We start from the raw sequence: 15,483 nt of genomic DNA, 5'->3' as shown, positions 1-15,483 counted from the left end.
TTTTCACTAGAATAATGTTTTGCCTAATTAAACTATTTAGAATAGATAATACAATTTCTTCATTATTATTTCTTTTGTTAAAATCCTGTCATGAACATAGTTACATCGAAATATAGTTACATCGAAATGGGCCAATGCTGATATGTATGTTTATTTACCGTTATTATTATTTTGGGTATTTATAACATCCAATGCTGAAAATGTAGGTGATACGACAAGAGACAAATTATACAAACAGGAGGCAAATAGAAGAGAAATTGTACTAACTCAGTTTTTTCCAATAAAAGTTGATATACTAATGAAAATTGATGATATAATTGCATATCGCTCACATTTTTCATGTTTTGTAATGGTAAAACATTAATATATTTGTCACATAAAATATGAATTAACAATAACTAAAAAATTGTAAATATAGTCACAATCCTTTTGTTCAAAGAAAAAAGTCTAACCATAACAGAGAAATAGTTTAGTGGCGTTTTTACACGTTCATTCTGTTAGAGATACACCTTGATACTCTATTCAATAGCTCAATATTCTCGTATCACTCCCGTATCATGTATTTATAGAACATTCTGTTTATAGTTGTATTCTATGGTATTCTATGTACAAGTATATATAGCTGTGTAATATCTTCTGAATAAAATAAGATTGATCCTTTACATGGTATCAGAGCAGTACAAGATCTAAAACTTCCGCCTCTCTCATCTCTTTCTCTGTTCCTCCTCTGTTTTTCTCTGTTTTTCTTCCTCTGTTCTCCTCTTTCTCTGCTTTGTCTTTCTCGCTGCCATGGCTAATACCGCTGAAGTCATCGATACCACTCAGTCCTACCTCAACATCAATATGAGTAATGTTATCAAGCTCACCTCTCTCAATTATCGATTATGCAATGATAACAAGGTGTCTGTTGAATTTTCTCCTGCTGCCTTTCAGGTGAAGGATCTGAGCTCGGGTGTCCAGTTACTCCAAGGCCGACCCAAGGATGAGGTTTATGAGTGGCCGGCGTCAACAGTCTCTGCTTTCTTCGCTTCCTCGTCCTCAACACCAACCTTAGTGAACTGGCATCACCGCTTAGGCCACCCTCATTCTACTATTCTTAAGACTTTACTATCAAAATATTCTCTTCCTTTTACTCAATCCTCTTCTCCCACTTTATTTTGTTCCGATTGCTCTATTAATAAAAGCCATAAGCTACCATTTTCACAAACATCCATTACTTCCACTCGACCCCTTGAATATATTTTTACCGATGTCTGGACGTCACCAGTTCTATCTATTGACAACTACAAATACTACTTGGTTCTCGTTGATCATTACTCCCGTTACACATGGCTATATCCTCTCAAAGCAAAATCACAAGTTCGAGAAACTTTTGTTGCTTTCAAAGCACTCGTGGAAAACAAATTTGACACACGCATTGGAACGCTGTTCTCGGATAATGGAGGAGAATTTGTTGCTCTCAAATCCTTTCTCTCCACTGCCGGTATCTCTCACTTCACCTCACCGCCTCACACACCGGAGCATAACGGTATTTCTGAACGCAAACACATACACATTGTCGAAACTGGCTTGTCGCTTCTCACCAAAGGAGGTCTTCCCACCACCTACTGGACGTATGCCTTTGCCACCGCTGTCTATCTCATCAATCGTTTACCAACACCGACCATTGCCATGGAGTCTCCCTTTCTGAAGCTCTTTCGCACTCAACCGAATTACACAAAACTTAGAATCTTTGGATGTCTCTGTTTTCCCTGGTTGCGTCCTTATGCGGCTCACAAGCTTGAACAGCGCTCGACTCCGTGTGTCTTCTTGGGTTACTCTCTGACTCAAAGTGCATATCTCTGTCTTCAACCGAGCACCGGTCGTATCTATGTCTCCCGCCATGTCAAGTTTGATGAAACGACGTTCTCCTTTTCCACCCTGCGTTCAACGCCCTCCGACAACAACAAATTCACCTTCCCCGATTCCAAACCCAACTACCTCTCCGGCCCATAATGAACCAAGCCCATTATCGCCTCAATCACAAAGCCCACACCAATCACCACAACATTCATCCTCTACCTCCAATACTTCCTCCTCTCAACACCCCGATCCTCCTCCTCCGCCACTTGAAAACAATCACCCTATGCAAACCCGCCGCAAGAACAATATTGTCAAGCCAAAACAAAAACTCAACCTCTCCGCAGCCTTAACTACCAATATCCCGACCGAGCCCTTAACCGTGAACCAAGCTATGAAGGAGAAAGTATGGCGAGATGCAATGTCGGGAGAGATTGATGCTTTTGCCCGAAATCGAACAATGGAGCTTGTTCCTCGCCCCGCGAATCATAATGTTGTTGGCTGTAAGTGGGTTTACAAAAACAAATTTTTACCAAATGGTGCTCTTGGCAGATGTAAAGCACGACTCGTTGCCAAAGGATACAACCAGGAATATGGTCGTGATTACACAGAGACATTTAGTCCGGTGATCAAAGCAACCACCCTCCGTTTGGTACTTGATGTCGCGGTAAGTCGTTCTTGGCCGGTTCTACAATTGGATGTCAACAATGCGTTCCTTCAAGGAACGCTAAAGGAGGAAGTATACATGGAGCAGCCACCCGGATTTATTGACTCTGATCATCCGTCATACGTATGCCGTCTCTACAAAGCCATTTATGGCTTGAAACAAGCTCCTCGTGCCTGGTACACTGAATTAAAAACATATCTCCTCAGTGTCGGGTTCCTCAACTCTTTTGCTGACACCTCTCTGTTTATACTCCGTCGTGGTACCACTTATATCTATCTTCTAGTCTACGTCGATGATATACTTGTTACAGGCAATGATCAATCCACCATTCAACAAATCCTTAAGCTTCTTGCTGATCGATTTTCTGTCAAGGATCCAGAAGACCTTAACTACTTCTTGGGGATCGAAGCTCATCGCACGGATAAAGGTCTCCATCTCTCCCAACGCAAGTACATTCTTGATCTTCTACATCGGCACAATATGCTCAATGCGAAGCCTGTTGCTACACCAATGGCGTCTTCTCCCAAACTCACTCTTCACACCGGCTCTGTTCTTCCCGATGGCAAGGAATATCGTCAGGTCGTTGGCAGTTTACAGTATCTAAGCTTCACTCGACCGGATATTAGCTTTGCGGTGAACCGCTTGTCCCAGTTTATGCATCGCCCAACTCAGGAGCACTGGCAAGCTGCCAAGCGAATCTTACGCTACCTTGCTGGCACAACCACTCATGGGATCTTCTTCTCGGCCAAGAATGCTCTAACTCTTCAAGCATTCTCCGATGCTGATTGGGCAGGTGACACTCACGATTTTCTCTCCACCAACGCCTACATAGTTTATATGGGTACACACCCGGTTTCATGGACCGCCAAGAAGCAAAAGAGTGTTGCTCGCTCCTCCACCGAAGCTGAATATCGTGCCATAGCCAATACTTCTGCTGAACTTCGCTGGATTTGCAATCTTTTGACAGAGCTTGGGATACCTCTTCGAGTTGTGCCGGTGGTATATTGTGATAACATTGGTGCAACCTTCCTTTGTGCAAATCCCGTCTTTCACTCACGCATGAAGCACATTGCTCTCGATTATCACTTTGTAAGAGGACAGACTCAGCAAGGTCTTCTTCGCGTTAGTCATGTGCACACTAAAGATCAGTTAGCTGATGCACTAACAAAACCGCTTTCTCGACCTCACTTCCTTCATCTGCGCAACAAGATTGGAGTTTCTCCAGTCCCTCCATCTTGAGGGGGCGTGTTAGAGATACACCTTGATACTCTATTCAATAGCTCAATATTCTCGTATCACTCCCGTATCATGTATTTATAGAACATTCTGTTTATAGTTGTATTCTAGGATATTCTATGTACAAGTATATATAGCTGTGTAATATCTTCTGAATAAAATAAGATTGATCTTTTACACATTCTTCTCACCTTTAAATTTATTGGATAAAATCTCAACAATCGAGTTTATATGTTGGCAAAATACTTATTGTAAACCATAAAATTAATATATTTTTTGCATAATTCACGAAATAAAACTCTTAACTGCAACATGTAGCATTAAAATTATAATATTTTCACTGGATAGATCATTTGAGATATAGAAAACATCAATGTATACAAAAATACAATGTCTATTTTTAACTCATTAAACAATATAGCTATCCCGTTTTTAACTTTTCATGAAAGTATCTATTTTTATTACTAAATGAGTAAACAAAATTCAATATTTTTGTCTATGAAATATGAATCTTTTGGAACTTCAATTGTTTTCATTTAGCTATCCCGTTTTTAACTTTTCATGAAAAGTATCTATTTTTATTACTAAATGAGTAAACAAATTTCAATATTTTTGTCTATGAAATATGAATCTTTGGGAACTTCAATTGTTTTCATGAAAAGCATCAACCGTTTTAGATTGCAAGTTTGTTCTTTGATAAAGATTGGTTATTATGTTTAACTATGGATGAACTACTATTCTTTATTGCATTAAGCTTCTCGTAACTCATCAGGGTCCACCATATAGATACATTTTTTTTTTATTGATAATCTCTAAAATATGGAATCCTTAATTCAGTTCCATTCAAGAATTCAATTGATGAGTTTACCAATAAAAACTACAAAGGATACCTAACATTACATTCGAAATACTAGGAGACTGATTGATGATATGATAACAAAGGTATGTTTACCAAATGCATACTATTTCTGTTTTTCAGTTACTTATCACCGTTCATTGATGACTCTTAATTAGTATATAAATACGGTTCTTGCAATTGACAAGCCACAAAAACTAATTTCCACCAGTTATTTATCATTGCTCTATGTTAATGTTTATAGAAAAAATTTAGAATGAATTTTAACTAGTCCTAATATTACTCAATTAACATCACTAGCTACGGATATGAGACACTGTACTGTTAAAATATTCTTAAAAATAAAAATTTGTTCATATTTAAATTTGAAAATAACAAACTAAAAATCATGCATGAATACGTTTAAAAATTGAAAAAAATTATAATTTCGATTGCTTTTATCCAGTTGAAGTATATCATATATGTAATTGATGGAAATTTTTGTTCGTATATAAATATGAAAATAACTAAAAATAGTGCACAAATCCGTTTAAAATGATTAAAAATGATTTAATTCTAATGTTTTTATGATGATGATTACAATATGCTTCTTGATTATTTTTGGCCACTAGTTGTTGTTAATTAGAAACAAAAATTAATTATTTTATTCTTTTTTAACTTGCTATTAAATCAAAATTGTTTGGATCTGATAGACATAATCAACATAAGATTTACGGCACTTTTTGTTACCAAAATGAAAAAAGAAAACATCCTTGTCCAAATTTTGTTAATACCCAAAGAACAAAACAAACCACACTTTTTCTACTTTAAATTCTTACCGCACTTGACACTCTCCCATCTCATCTCTCTCTATCACGTGTGGTGGGTCAGGTGGGTCACGTGCCCGGACGGCTGGTTCATTCCGACACGTTCTTCTCATAAAAGTGGCCACGTCATTTGTTTGATAATAAATGTAATATTATCTGCTCGTCGGCGTCGAATGTCCGGAAAACACGCCGGTGATTAGATTAACGTGGCAGATCATATAAACTAAAAAGTTACGTCTATTAGTTCTAGTTCTAGCCTTGAAGACCCAATCACCATCGTTTATTTATATATAAATAGTTTTCTACTACAGTACTACTATATGTTTTAACGAAAACGTTAAGGTTTTGCTTATACTGTTTTTGTACTACTGTACATATAATATACAGTTATGTTTGATGCCAAGAAAGAAAAAGTTAAACGATAATTTAAAGAAAAAGTTAAGCGATTTAAGGAAAAAGTTTATGATCAACAGCTAAAAGATTATTTGTAACAATGTTTATAGAAAATAGTGTATGATACGGAAAAAACAAAATTTAAGATTACCGAAAACAAGATTTGTTACTAACTTACTGTATAACATTATAATTAGTCACTACTGTATATTATCTAGTTCACGATTATATTTTGTATATATTTGCTAATTTGTATATGATTGGATATTAATTAGCAGAAATCAAGGAAATGCATATTATAGATAATAGACTAATCACAATCCTACACAAATTTAACGGAACATTGCACATTTTGTCAGCGTAGTTTTTCTTGAACCAAGTCAAGAAGTTTTTGTTTTTCTGATGCTGTTTTTGTATTTTATTTTTGATTTGATCAAATTTTATATTACTAATTAATTTTACATACAAAATCTCAATAATCTCTAGTTTCCAAAAGTACACAGAAACACACAATTCAGCTGTATCATCAATTTTCACATGTTGGACAGTGATTAGGCTTCGAGAGTGATCAACATTAATTAAGGGATCTGATATTATACAATATGCAGAGATATTCAATGACAACCATAATAAGTCCGGCCAACAACGGATCATGTCATGTGTGTGTGTCCTTCGATCCATTCTTCATTCGGTCGCAACATTACTGGATGATATATTTGAGAGGAAAAAAACTAGAGACAAACTAAAGAAATAATAAAACAGTTAACAACTAATGTAATTAAGTTGTAGGTCTTATAATGTCCACATGAGTATATATTTTCATTGTTCACCGCATCTTAGCTTCTTCTTCCATATGGTTTATAATCAATGTACGTATATGTCAGAGGAGAGTGAGAGGAATGTGCGAATCCGAATCCGATAGAGCGAGTCCATTCCCTATATAGGATAATGTTCTTAATTATTATGAGCAAGAAACATACACGTGGAAGCTTGTGTAATATTGATATAGTACTGCTTCTGAAGACTTTTTGTTGTTTGAATTAGTAAAATGAGTATGAGATTTGGCTGGAAATTAAATTAGAAAAACAAAAGAAAAAAAAAAAACAGGAGGAAAATTGGGTAGTGTTGCGAATAAAATGAATCGTGTTTTTAAAAAGACTTTGATTTCAAATTAGTAAAATACTATCTATTGACTGAAAAATATTATACAATAAAAAATAAATAAAAAATGAAGGAAAAAACAAGTTAAAGTTATATTTGATTTGAAAGAAAATATTCGAGAGAAATGCTATTTTTATATGATATTATCGATAAAAAGATAAATCTTATTATATAAAATTGGGTTTTGAAAGTTAGACATTAACAAGATTTTGACATGCGTCAAGTTATCAATATCAGATTTTGACAAGTGCAAAAATAAAATATTTTATTTTAAAAAATATTAATAATGTAAAAAGATAATTATAAGAAATTACAGGATTTATTAAAAAATATAAAGTTTTTTAAAATAAAATTATAAGGAGATTATATATATATTTCATAAAATTCAAAATTATAACATTATTTACTAATTTTTAATTTTAAGTTATTAATTCTACAAAAAATAGAAAAATAGATTAAAGAAAATATACAGTTAATTATTAATTTAAAATTTTGTAAATACTCACTTTTATATAAACATAAATCGTCTCATAATTAAATAATTTACTCAAAAACACTGGTTTCAACTTTGTTTAATTGGGAATTTTTTTTAATGGGCAGGTAAATTTTTCTTATTTTCTAAACCAAAATTTTCTCCTACTTTTTTACTTTTTCAGTTGGAAATAGGTAAGATTAATATGTTGACTCAAAAAAAATTAATATATGTGTATTCTTTTCCTAATACTATATTTTAAAATTTATTGTAGTATTTTTAGATTTTTTTATTTAATTTTGTATTTTTATCTTTAAATTATTTGGGATTCATATATTACTCTGCTTATAATTTTCTATTGTTTCTTTAATTATGTCAAATTAATTTTCTTCTACTTTTCCAACGGTTGGTCATAAACCCTTCTTTTTTTTTGCAAACATAATTGTTATCATTATTCATTCAATCCCAAAGGGAGATAATAAGTAGAAGCTCATCAACATAATGGATAGATAAATTAGACTAATCAAACACAAGCTTACAACAAATATAGATAGATAGATTAAAAAAAACATAAATTGTTGTTGATAGATCCATATGAGCTCACAGAACTGTGACACCCTAGTTTGCGGAAAGGTTTAAAAGAATTTATTTGGTCAAATATGTCACTAAAATGCACTTATTTTCGGGTCAAGGGTCCTAAGAGAACTTTATGATGGTTGACATTCCTGGAAGTGATTGTCGAAACTATGCAAGTGAGAACAAAACACATGAAAATATCATTTGTTGATTTGTAGGGTCGGTAAACAAGTTTTTTAAGCATCCTAGACGTAACAAACCGGCCCGAATATGGGTGGGTCCACGGGCCGGAAATAGATGTAGGTCCCACTTAGGAAGGTGGGCCAGTTGACTGAGAGTGAACATGGACACACTAAGCAAGCGGCGGTTGAGGCGTTATAGAGACAGAAACTATATCATAGTGTGTCAAAGATACTTCTACGAATACATTGAAAAATTTAACATTAGTTACTATCAAAAGATTTTATGACGTTAGAAAAATGTTTTTACTTTCATTGGTTGTCGGAACAAACCATTTTGAGATAGCAAAAAGACGTGAGCATGTTCTCTCCACACAGGAGGATGGCAGAGCCGAGGTTCTCTCTATAGTGGAGAAGGTTGGACGCAAGGTTATCTCCCCAAGAGAGAAAGGTGGAGGAGCGTGGACGCAAGGTTATCTCCCCAAGGGAGGAAGGCTGAGCCAAGGTTCTCTCCACGGTGGAGGAGGTTTGACGCAAGGTTCTCTCCATAAGAAATGAGGACGGAGCCGAGGTTTTCTCCATGGTGATCATACATTATTGTGATGATACATCATTGATTAGTATATTATGTAATATAGTTTTTATTCAAAATATTTTTTGAGCCAACAATTTTAGTAATTAAAAAACTATGCAGAAGTGAAAGTAGTATAGTTGACTTAATGTGTTCATATAGACATTTTCTAGGTGGTGATAAAGAATATATTGTAACATAAAGTATATTTAGGTGTAAAAAATACACTTTTAATAGTAACACACATAAAAGATTTGTAAATGAATATAAATCAGTGTATTATAATAAAAATAATATTTATGAATAACGTACAACATATTTTAATATACTTTTATTACATTTAATTTAATTTATAAAACTTTAAACCCGCACATCGAGTGGACCCTCATCTAGTAAAGTGTAGATAAGTTTTCTATTTGATAAGAAATATAAATTTTGTATTTTTTAAATGAGAAAATGTCAATTTTTCTTTTAAGAAATATACGTAGACCAAAATGTTTTCTTCATCATAATTTTGAAAGCATAGCAGATGACAAGTTGTTAAATGAGTGATTCCTTTGATTGTCACCATGCCAAGGCACTCAACCATTTCTCTTTCCTAAATCATACGTGCATCTCAACAAATTTCTGTAACCCCATTCTCGCTAGAAGCATATGAATATCTTTGCAGCTTTCTAACCTACTTAAGATTTAAGAGTATCTTCATTTGGGCAACGAATTTGTTCAACTTTGACCGGCCATATAGTCCGTATGAAAGACTTTTACTTGACTGACTCGGTGACTCTTACGAAACCTCATTCCAACATTACTCTTGGTGAAATCGCGTGATACTTCCTATACAAAGCTTATGGAGTCCACGACATAACCTTAACGACTCGTAATGGTGAATTTGAGTGAAGTCTCGGCTAATCACTTAGGATCGGCAACCTTCATGATTTTATTGGTGTTGGCCTTCTTGGATTTTGCAACCGATTTTTAATGCGACTCCAATTAACACGAGGTTTTTTAGAGGAAATTAACCACTACCGCTTTATATATATTGTTCTAGTCATGAAGGTTGTATTTCACGCCTCGAAACTTACCTTGGTTTCGGTCTTTGAGGGAAGTGGAACGGGAATTGCGGCTAATGTTGATTATGGAACCGGATTTGTCTCGTTTCATGTCGGTGGGGGTTTGCTGATCATCGATCGAACCTATATCAAATATGGCAGAAGCCTGGAAAACTCCTAAGTCCTAACTATCCAACAAATTATCACATGAATAAATATGACGCAGTGTTTGTTGACATATGGACTAACAATTTGTCCAATCCCCTAAGCCAGGACGAATGATTTGGGCCGAGTAGTGAAATAAGGTATCGTTTTGGAAAATTATCATTATCACATCATCGTCCTTTCTCTTCATCGCCACAGTATTATACAAACCATGTACTTTGGTACTTGGGTTTTTTTTTTTGGCAAAGTAATTAGGAAGTAAAAATTTTACAAAGTCCACAATATTTCTAAATTCCAAGAATGATAAACCAAAAAAAACATAAAAAGAATTACTAATAGTTTAATCAATTAATATCTATCATCCATTATTGTTTCTCAGGATACAGATGGTCATGCAATATATTGTAGTAAAAATGTTGCAAGGTCATAACTAACAAGTGATTAACGCTAAGATCACAAATGGAGGGAGAGGTCAAGACACTGCTCGTTACCCTTCTCACTATTCACCACGTTATAGTGATGATCTGAAATGTCAACACCTCGTTGACTATACTCTCCTTTGCATTCTCTACCTTGGTGGGATGTGGCCAACTGGACATGAGAACCACTAGATCTGAAGATCGGATAGTCAGGATGAACCGCTGGAAAACAAGCAACGGAGGCAGAAGCAGGGTAGCCTAAGATGGTCAAATGATGTCGAGAGGGAGAGGATAATAAAACAGGTAACGTGTGAAGCAAGTCATTATTGTTGACAAAATCGTAAGCCCTTTTGGCTCTTCTAGCAGCGGTTCTCTCCTTCTTGTGAGCGTTCTGGTGACCCCCTAGGGCTTGGGAGCTATGGAATTTTCTTGAACAAAAGAGGCATGGGAATACTCTTGATGAAGCTGTGTCTTCGTCTGTCTTGTTGGCTTCTTGCGTTGGCTTGATCTCTTCTTCTTCCTCCACTTCTACTTGATGGTGATGATCTTCCATTCTATGTTACTATATACACAACAAAAAGTGACTAAGCATTAGATTAACTTACAATTATGCACAAAACAACTTATAGAGCAAACCCAAAAATGAAAAGGGTATGAATATCAGAATATGTCTATACCTTGAGCTGAAGAACAAGATAGAGAGAATGTGTGTGATATGGGCTTGAGATATGAGTTTAAAAGGGCAAGTGTGAAGATGAGAAGTAGAAGAGAAGTCAAGTTTAAGATGGTGTTTGAGGAGAGTTGGAAACTGTGAAGAAGAATCTGTGAGTGGATTCATTAGTGTTATTATTTAAGTGTTCTGTTCTGTTGCAGAGCCAACTTTGGGAGCAGGTTCTATTGCCCGTATGGGCTTGGGAACAGTGGAGATAAGAGAGAGTCAGAGATAAAGAGAGAGAAGAGAATGAGTAAAAGGTGGTGCATGTTGATGAAAAGGAGATTGATTGGTGAGAAAGAAAGAGACGTTTGAATTGGAAAATGCAACTTCTTTTTATTTTCTATCTTGAGATTAGCATTTTTTGGGTTTTGCTTCTTCTCTAAATGTAACTCTATTTCCTATTGGCAGAATCATATAGTTCCATTCAACTTCCTCCACCTCCGTTGTAATATTGACCATGCCTTTAATGAACTTCAGAACTTGTATTGTTAGCTTCTTTGAGACACATTTTAATTAACGCATCAAAATACACCAATGATCTCCTACATAGCATATCTTTACGTGAACAAGGATTAGGCAAAATGGCAAATGATATGTGTCGGTTTAATACTTTTCATGTACGCTAAAAAATGAAGAAACATTCCATTATAGTTTCTTATATAATGATAAGTTGACTCAGCTTTGTTATTCTACTTTATTTTAATTTGGGTTACAAAGAAGTCAAATATAAATATTTTCTTTAAAACAAAAAAAAATCAACTTAAATCAATATATATCGTGACACGAAAAGAATATACAAAACTAGCTAGCAACGATAGTGGATGGAAATAGAAGCAGAAGGCTCCACAACTTGAGAAGCAAATGGGTAGTCATAAAGACTGTGATGGGTCCTGACTGATCGCACCGCACCGCCCACATTCCCCTTGCAACTTGTCTCGTCCTAGTTGGCTGCCTACTACTTTCTAATAATAAGCCAATATAGCTTTTATTTTGCTTTACGTTTATGGATTGTTGCGGCCCGTTTAACTTTCGTTTTATGTTATTACGAGGCCGGAAACAACCCACTAGCCGGCCTTACATCTAAAAACCATCCGGTACCAATCTCTTTCTACTAACCTTTCCCTAGTGAAATTAGGCCGAGTATTAAAGATAATCTTCTGAAGATTAGAGGAAGGCAAAATTTGATTTGCATTAAACAATCAGGGACAATACAAACTTCTTATTTGGATTCGTTTACATGCGAAGTTTGAAAGAAAGACTCAAAGTTTCAAATTTTGAGTTTCTATAATATGTGGTTTTAATTTGGATTCGTTTATATAATTTGCTCTTTTGATGTAGTAACGATGCATGAATCTTTATATCTTATATAATATAAGAATGTTTTTTCTAACTTTGCTTGCCAATACGACACTTGGCGTTCTATATTTGTAAAATATGTCTTTCTCACTAATTTTAAACATCTTTTTATATACTTTATTTTATTTATATCTTACATGGTGTTTGCTTTTAAAATAAAAAATTTCACATTGTTACAAAAATATATTTCTTCCAACTTTGAGTTTAACATATAATATACTTTATAATAAAAGCATATACCATATAACCTAAAAAAACTACTGATCAAACCAATTAAAACAAAAAAAAAGTTTTTCTACTTTTAAAATAAAAATTGAAGCCAAATTAATTTATGATAGACTAATTTTAAAATAGAAAATATGTTCTAATATATTTTAAAAATCACATTGTATTCAATAATCATATATATTGTATTAAAGCCAAAACTCAGATAAAATTAGCTTAATTATTTAATAATCTATAAGTTATAGTTTGACTGTCTTTAAAGCGCATGTACTAAAAGAAAATAAAAATAACATAATTGCTTAATCACCCCGTGAAATAATAGAAAACTATAGTTTCACAAAATAATTTAATGGTAATTATACTATTTCTTTTAAATTATTAGAAAATAGAGATAATATATCGAATCTAAAAAACATGAAATTTGACACACTTTTCTTTTCATAAATTTTACTCAAAATTTAATGCGAGATATAGTATAAGATATTTCATAAATTTTAATGACATGAGCCATATTTTAATATGGATTATTCCAAAAAAAATTATATTAAGGGTGTTTACAAGATTAGAGAGTAAATACTGGAGCATATGATAAATCGTGAATACACTTATCAGTTATTCAAAATAATCATTGGTGATTCTTCTGTTAATTTTTAAAAAAACACTAGGTTTTGAACCCGCGCTATGCGCGGGTATATTTATATAATTTCTTTTAAATATTTTAAAGCTTATTTTGTTTAATAGCTATACATTGATATCTAATAATAAAACAAATTACTATAATTTTTTTAATTCAATTTAACATATTTTTTTAAAAAAATTATTAACATTATTCATGTAATTTTAAAATAGTAGAATAGTAGAAAAAATTATAGAAATATAATGTGTCATTTTCTCAACTTGCTATTAGAAATATCAAATTTAAAAATGTTAGATTTTGTTATTAGCCTATTAGTAAAGCAGTTATAAATATTTTGACAAAGCATTAGAAATATTTTGTCTTCCTTTTCTTTTTTTTTTCTTCGGTGATGTCTAGATAAAAAATTATAAATAGATATTAAAAATTATTAACAAACCAGGTGGGTGGTGTTGCATAAGTCAAATACAGAGAATCTAAAACATCGTCTCTTCACAACTCGCCTACGGCGATTCTCAAGACTGAGTTTCTCCTGTCTCTGTCTTCTTCTTCTTATTCTATATCCGATTTTTGCATCCTAATCCTATGATTAATATTGGTTTGGTGGCAAATACAATGGATTCGATTAAGGACACGCTAGGGAAACTGGAGAAGTTGGCTGCCAACGCTACCAAGAAGGCAGAGGATTAGATAAATGATAAGATGAATTGGGAATTGGGAATTCGTTTGACAGAACTGTAAGCTTCTTTTTCTTCTTCTTCTTCTTCCCTTTTGATCAAATGAATTGGGAATTAATCTGATTACCGTCTGTCAGAGAGTTTGATAGTATTGGTTATGTCTTTTGGTTAAGTTAGTTGTTCATCCATCTATGCTTCTTTCTTATTAACGCCGGAATCTTGCTTCACGTACAACTACCAACACAAAATCAAAGTATTTTGCCACGGATGATCTTATCATTCATACTGGTGCATTATCTTCTCTATCTCAATCAAAGTATACTTTTGAAGATCAGGCTCTTCTAGGTGTAGCCTTTGAAAGTTGAAAATCTTGCATTGTTTGTAAGGCATGTCTTCACCGAGTTATTTTCAACAGCGTTCCGATAATTTTAGCGGACTGCCCACTTTGCAATATATCAATAATCAAACAAATAGTTGTACATTCTGGTCTATGAGCAGCAGTTCAAATCCCATAAGTCAAGGAGGGAAGTAATGGAGCTGAAGAAGGAGAAGTTGCAGGTGCCATTGTAATTCAATGAGCTTGAAGAGGACGACATGCTTGACGATTGAAGAAGTTTTGGTAGAGCTATCGTTTTCAATTATATTGAGGTTGTTTCATTCTCTATTTTAGATGCCTATTTATACAAATACACCTAATTTAGAATTTGTAAGCTTTCCTATTTTATTTTTTGCTGCTAAGTAGCATTCTTCCCTTTTGTTTTAACCTAAAAGAAGTTTTTGTAAATGTGGAAATTTTTATTTGAATGATTTAGAATATATGAACGATTTAACATTTATATGTTTGTTCCTAAATTTACAAATATTTTCTTATATTTATTTTATTTCCATAGATTAAACTTTTTCATACTTAAATTTACAAATTTTTTATTATATAGAGTTTATTTCCATAGATTTTACTTATCAAATATTTTCTTATATTTATTTTACTATATAGATTTTATTTCCATAGATTTTACTTATTTTCTTTTAACTTTATTATAAATAATCTTATTTTAAACATTTTCGTTTATCAATTTAACATTTTTTAATAAATATAAATTTTTATATTTTGATTAGTTTTATATCATTTATTTATTTTGGAAACAAAAACTTAAATTTACATATATTTTTATTTAGATTTTATTTCCATAGATTAAATTTTTTCTTCTTTAAAAAAATCTTAATAATATAGAAAGTTTTGTATTTTTAAAAAATGTTAATTAGTGAGATGGATAATTCCTATTGGTGGTTTTAAATCCTATGTGGACATGCTTAGGAGCTATAAGCTCCAACTTTTATTTAGTATAGATTAAATTTGACACATTTTTCTTTTCATGAATTTTATCCAAAATTTAATGTGAAATATAGTATAAGATATTTCAAAAAACGTTATGACATGTGCCATATTTTAATATGCATTATTCTAAAAAAAATTATATTAAGGGTGA

The 15,483-nt window shown here is 33.0% G+C and overlaps 1 protein-coding gene across 1 annotated transcript; it reads right to left on the bottom strand.

Moving 5' to 3' along the window:
- On the bottom strand, positions 10,307 to 11,222 carry LOC104723186 (protein LATE FLOWERING-like). The gene is made up of 2 exons (XM_010441518.1): positions 11,067 to 11,222; positions 10,307 to 10,951 (listed from the first exon to the last, which is right to left on the bottom strand). The coding sequence occupies exon 2, from the start codon at positions 10,940 to 10,942 to the stop codon at positions 10,424 to 10,426; it is 519 nt and encodes a 172-aa protein (XP_010439820.1). The 5' UTR covers positions 10,943 to 10,951; positions 11,067 to 11,222; the 3' UTR covers positions 10,307 to 10,423.

The sequence above is a fragment of the Camelina sativa genome, chromosome 2 (genome assembly GCF_000633955.1).
Source record: "Camelina sativa cultivar DH55 chromosome 2, Cs, whole genome shotgun sequence".
Taxonomy (NCBI): Eukaryota; Viridiplantae; Streptophyta; class Magnoliopsida; order Brassicales; family Brassicaceae; genus Camelina; species Camelina sativa.
This window is presented reverse-complemented; position numbering and strand designations above follow the sequence as displayed.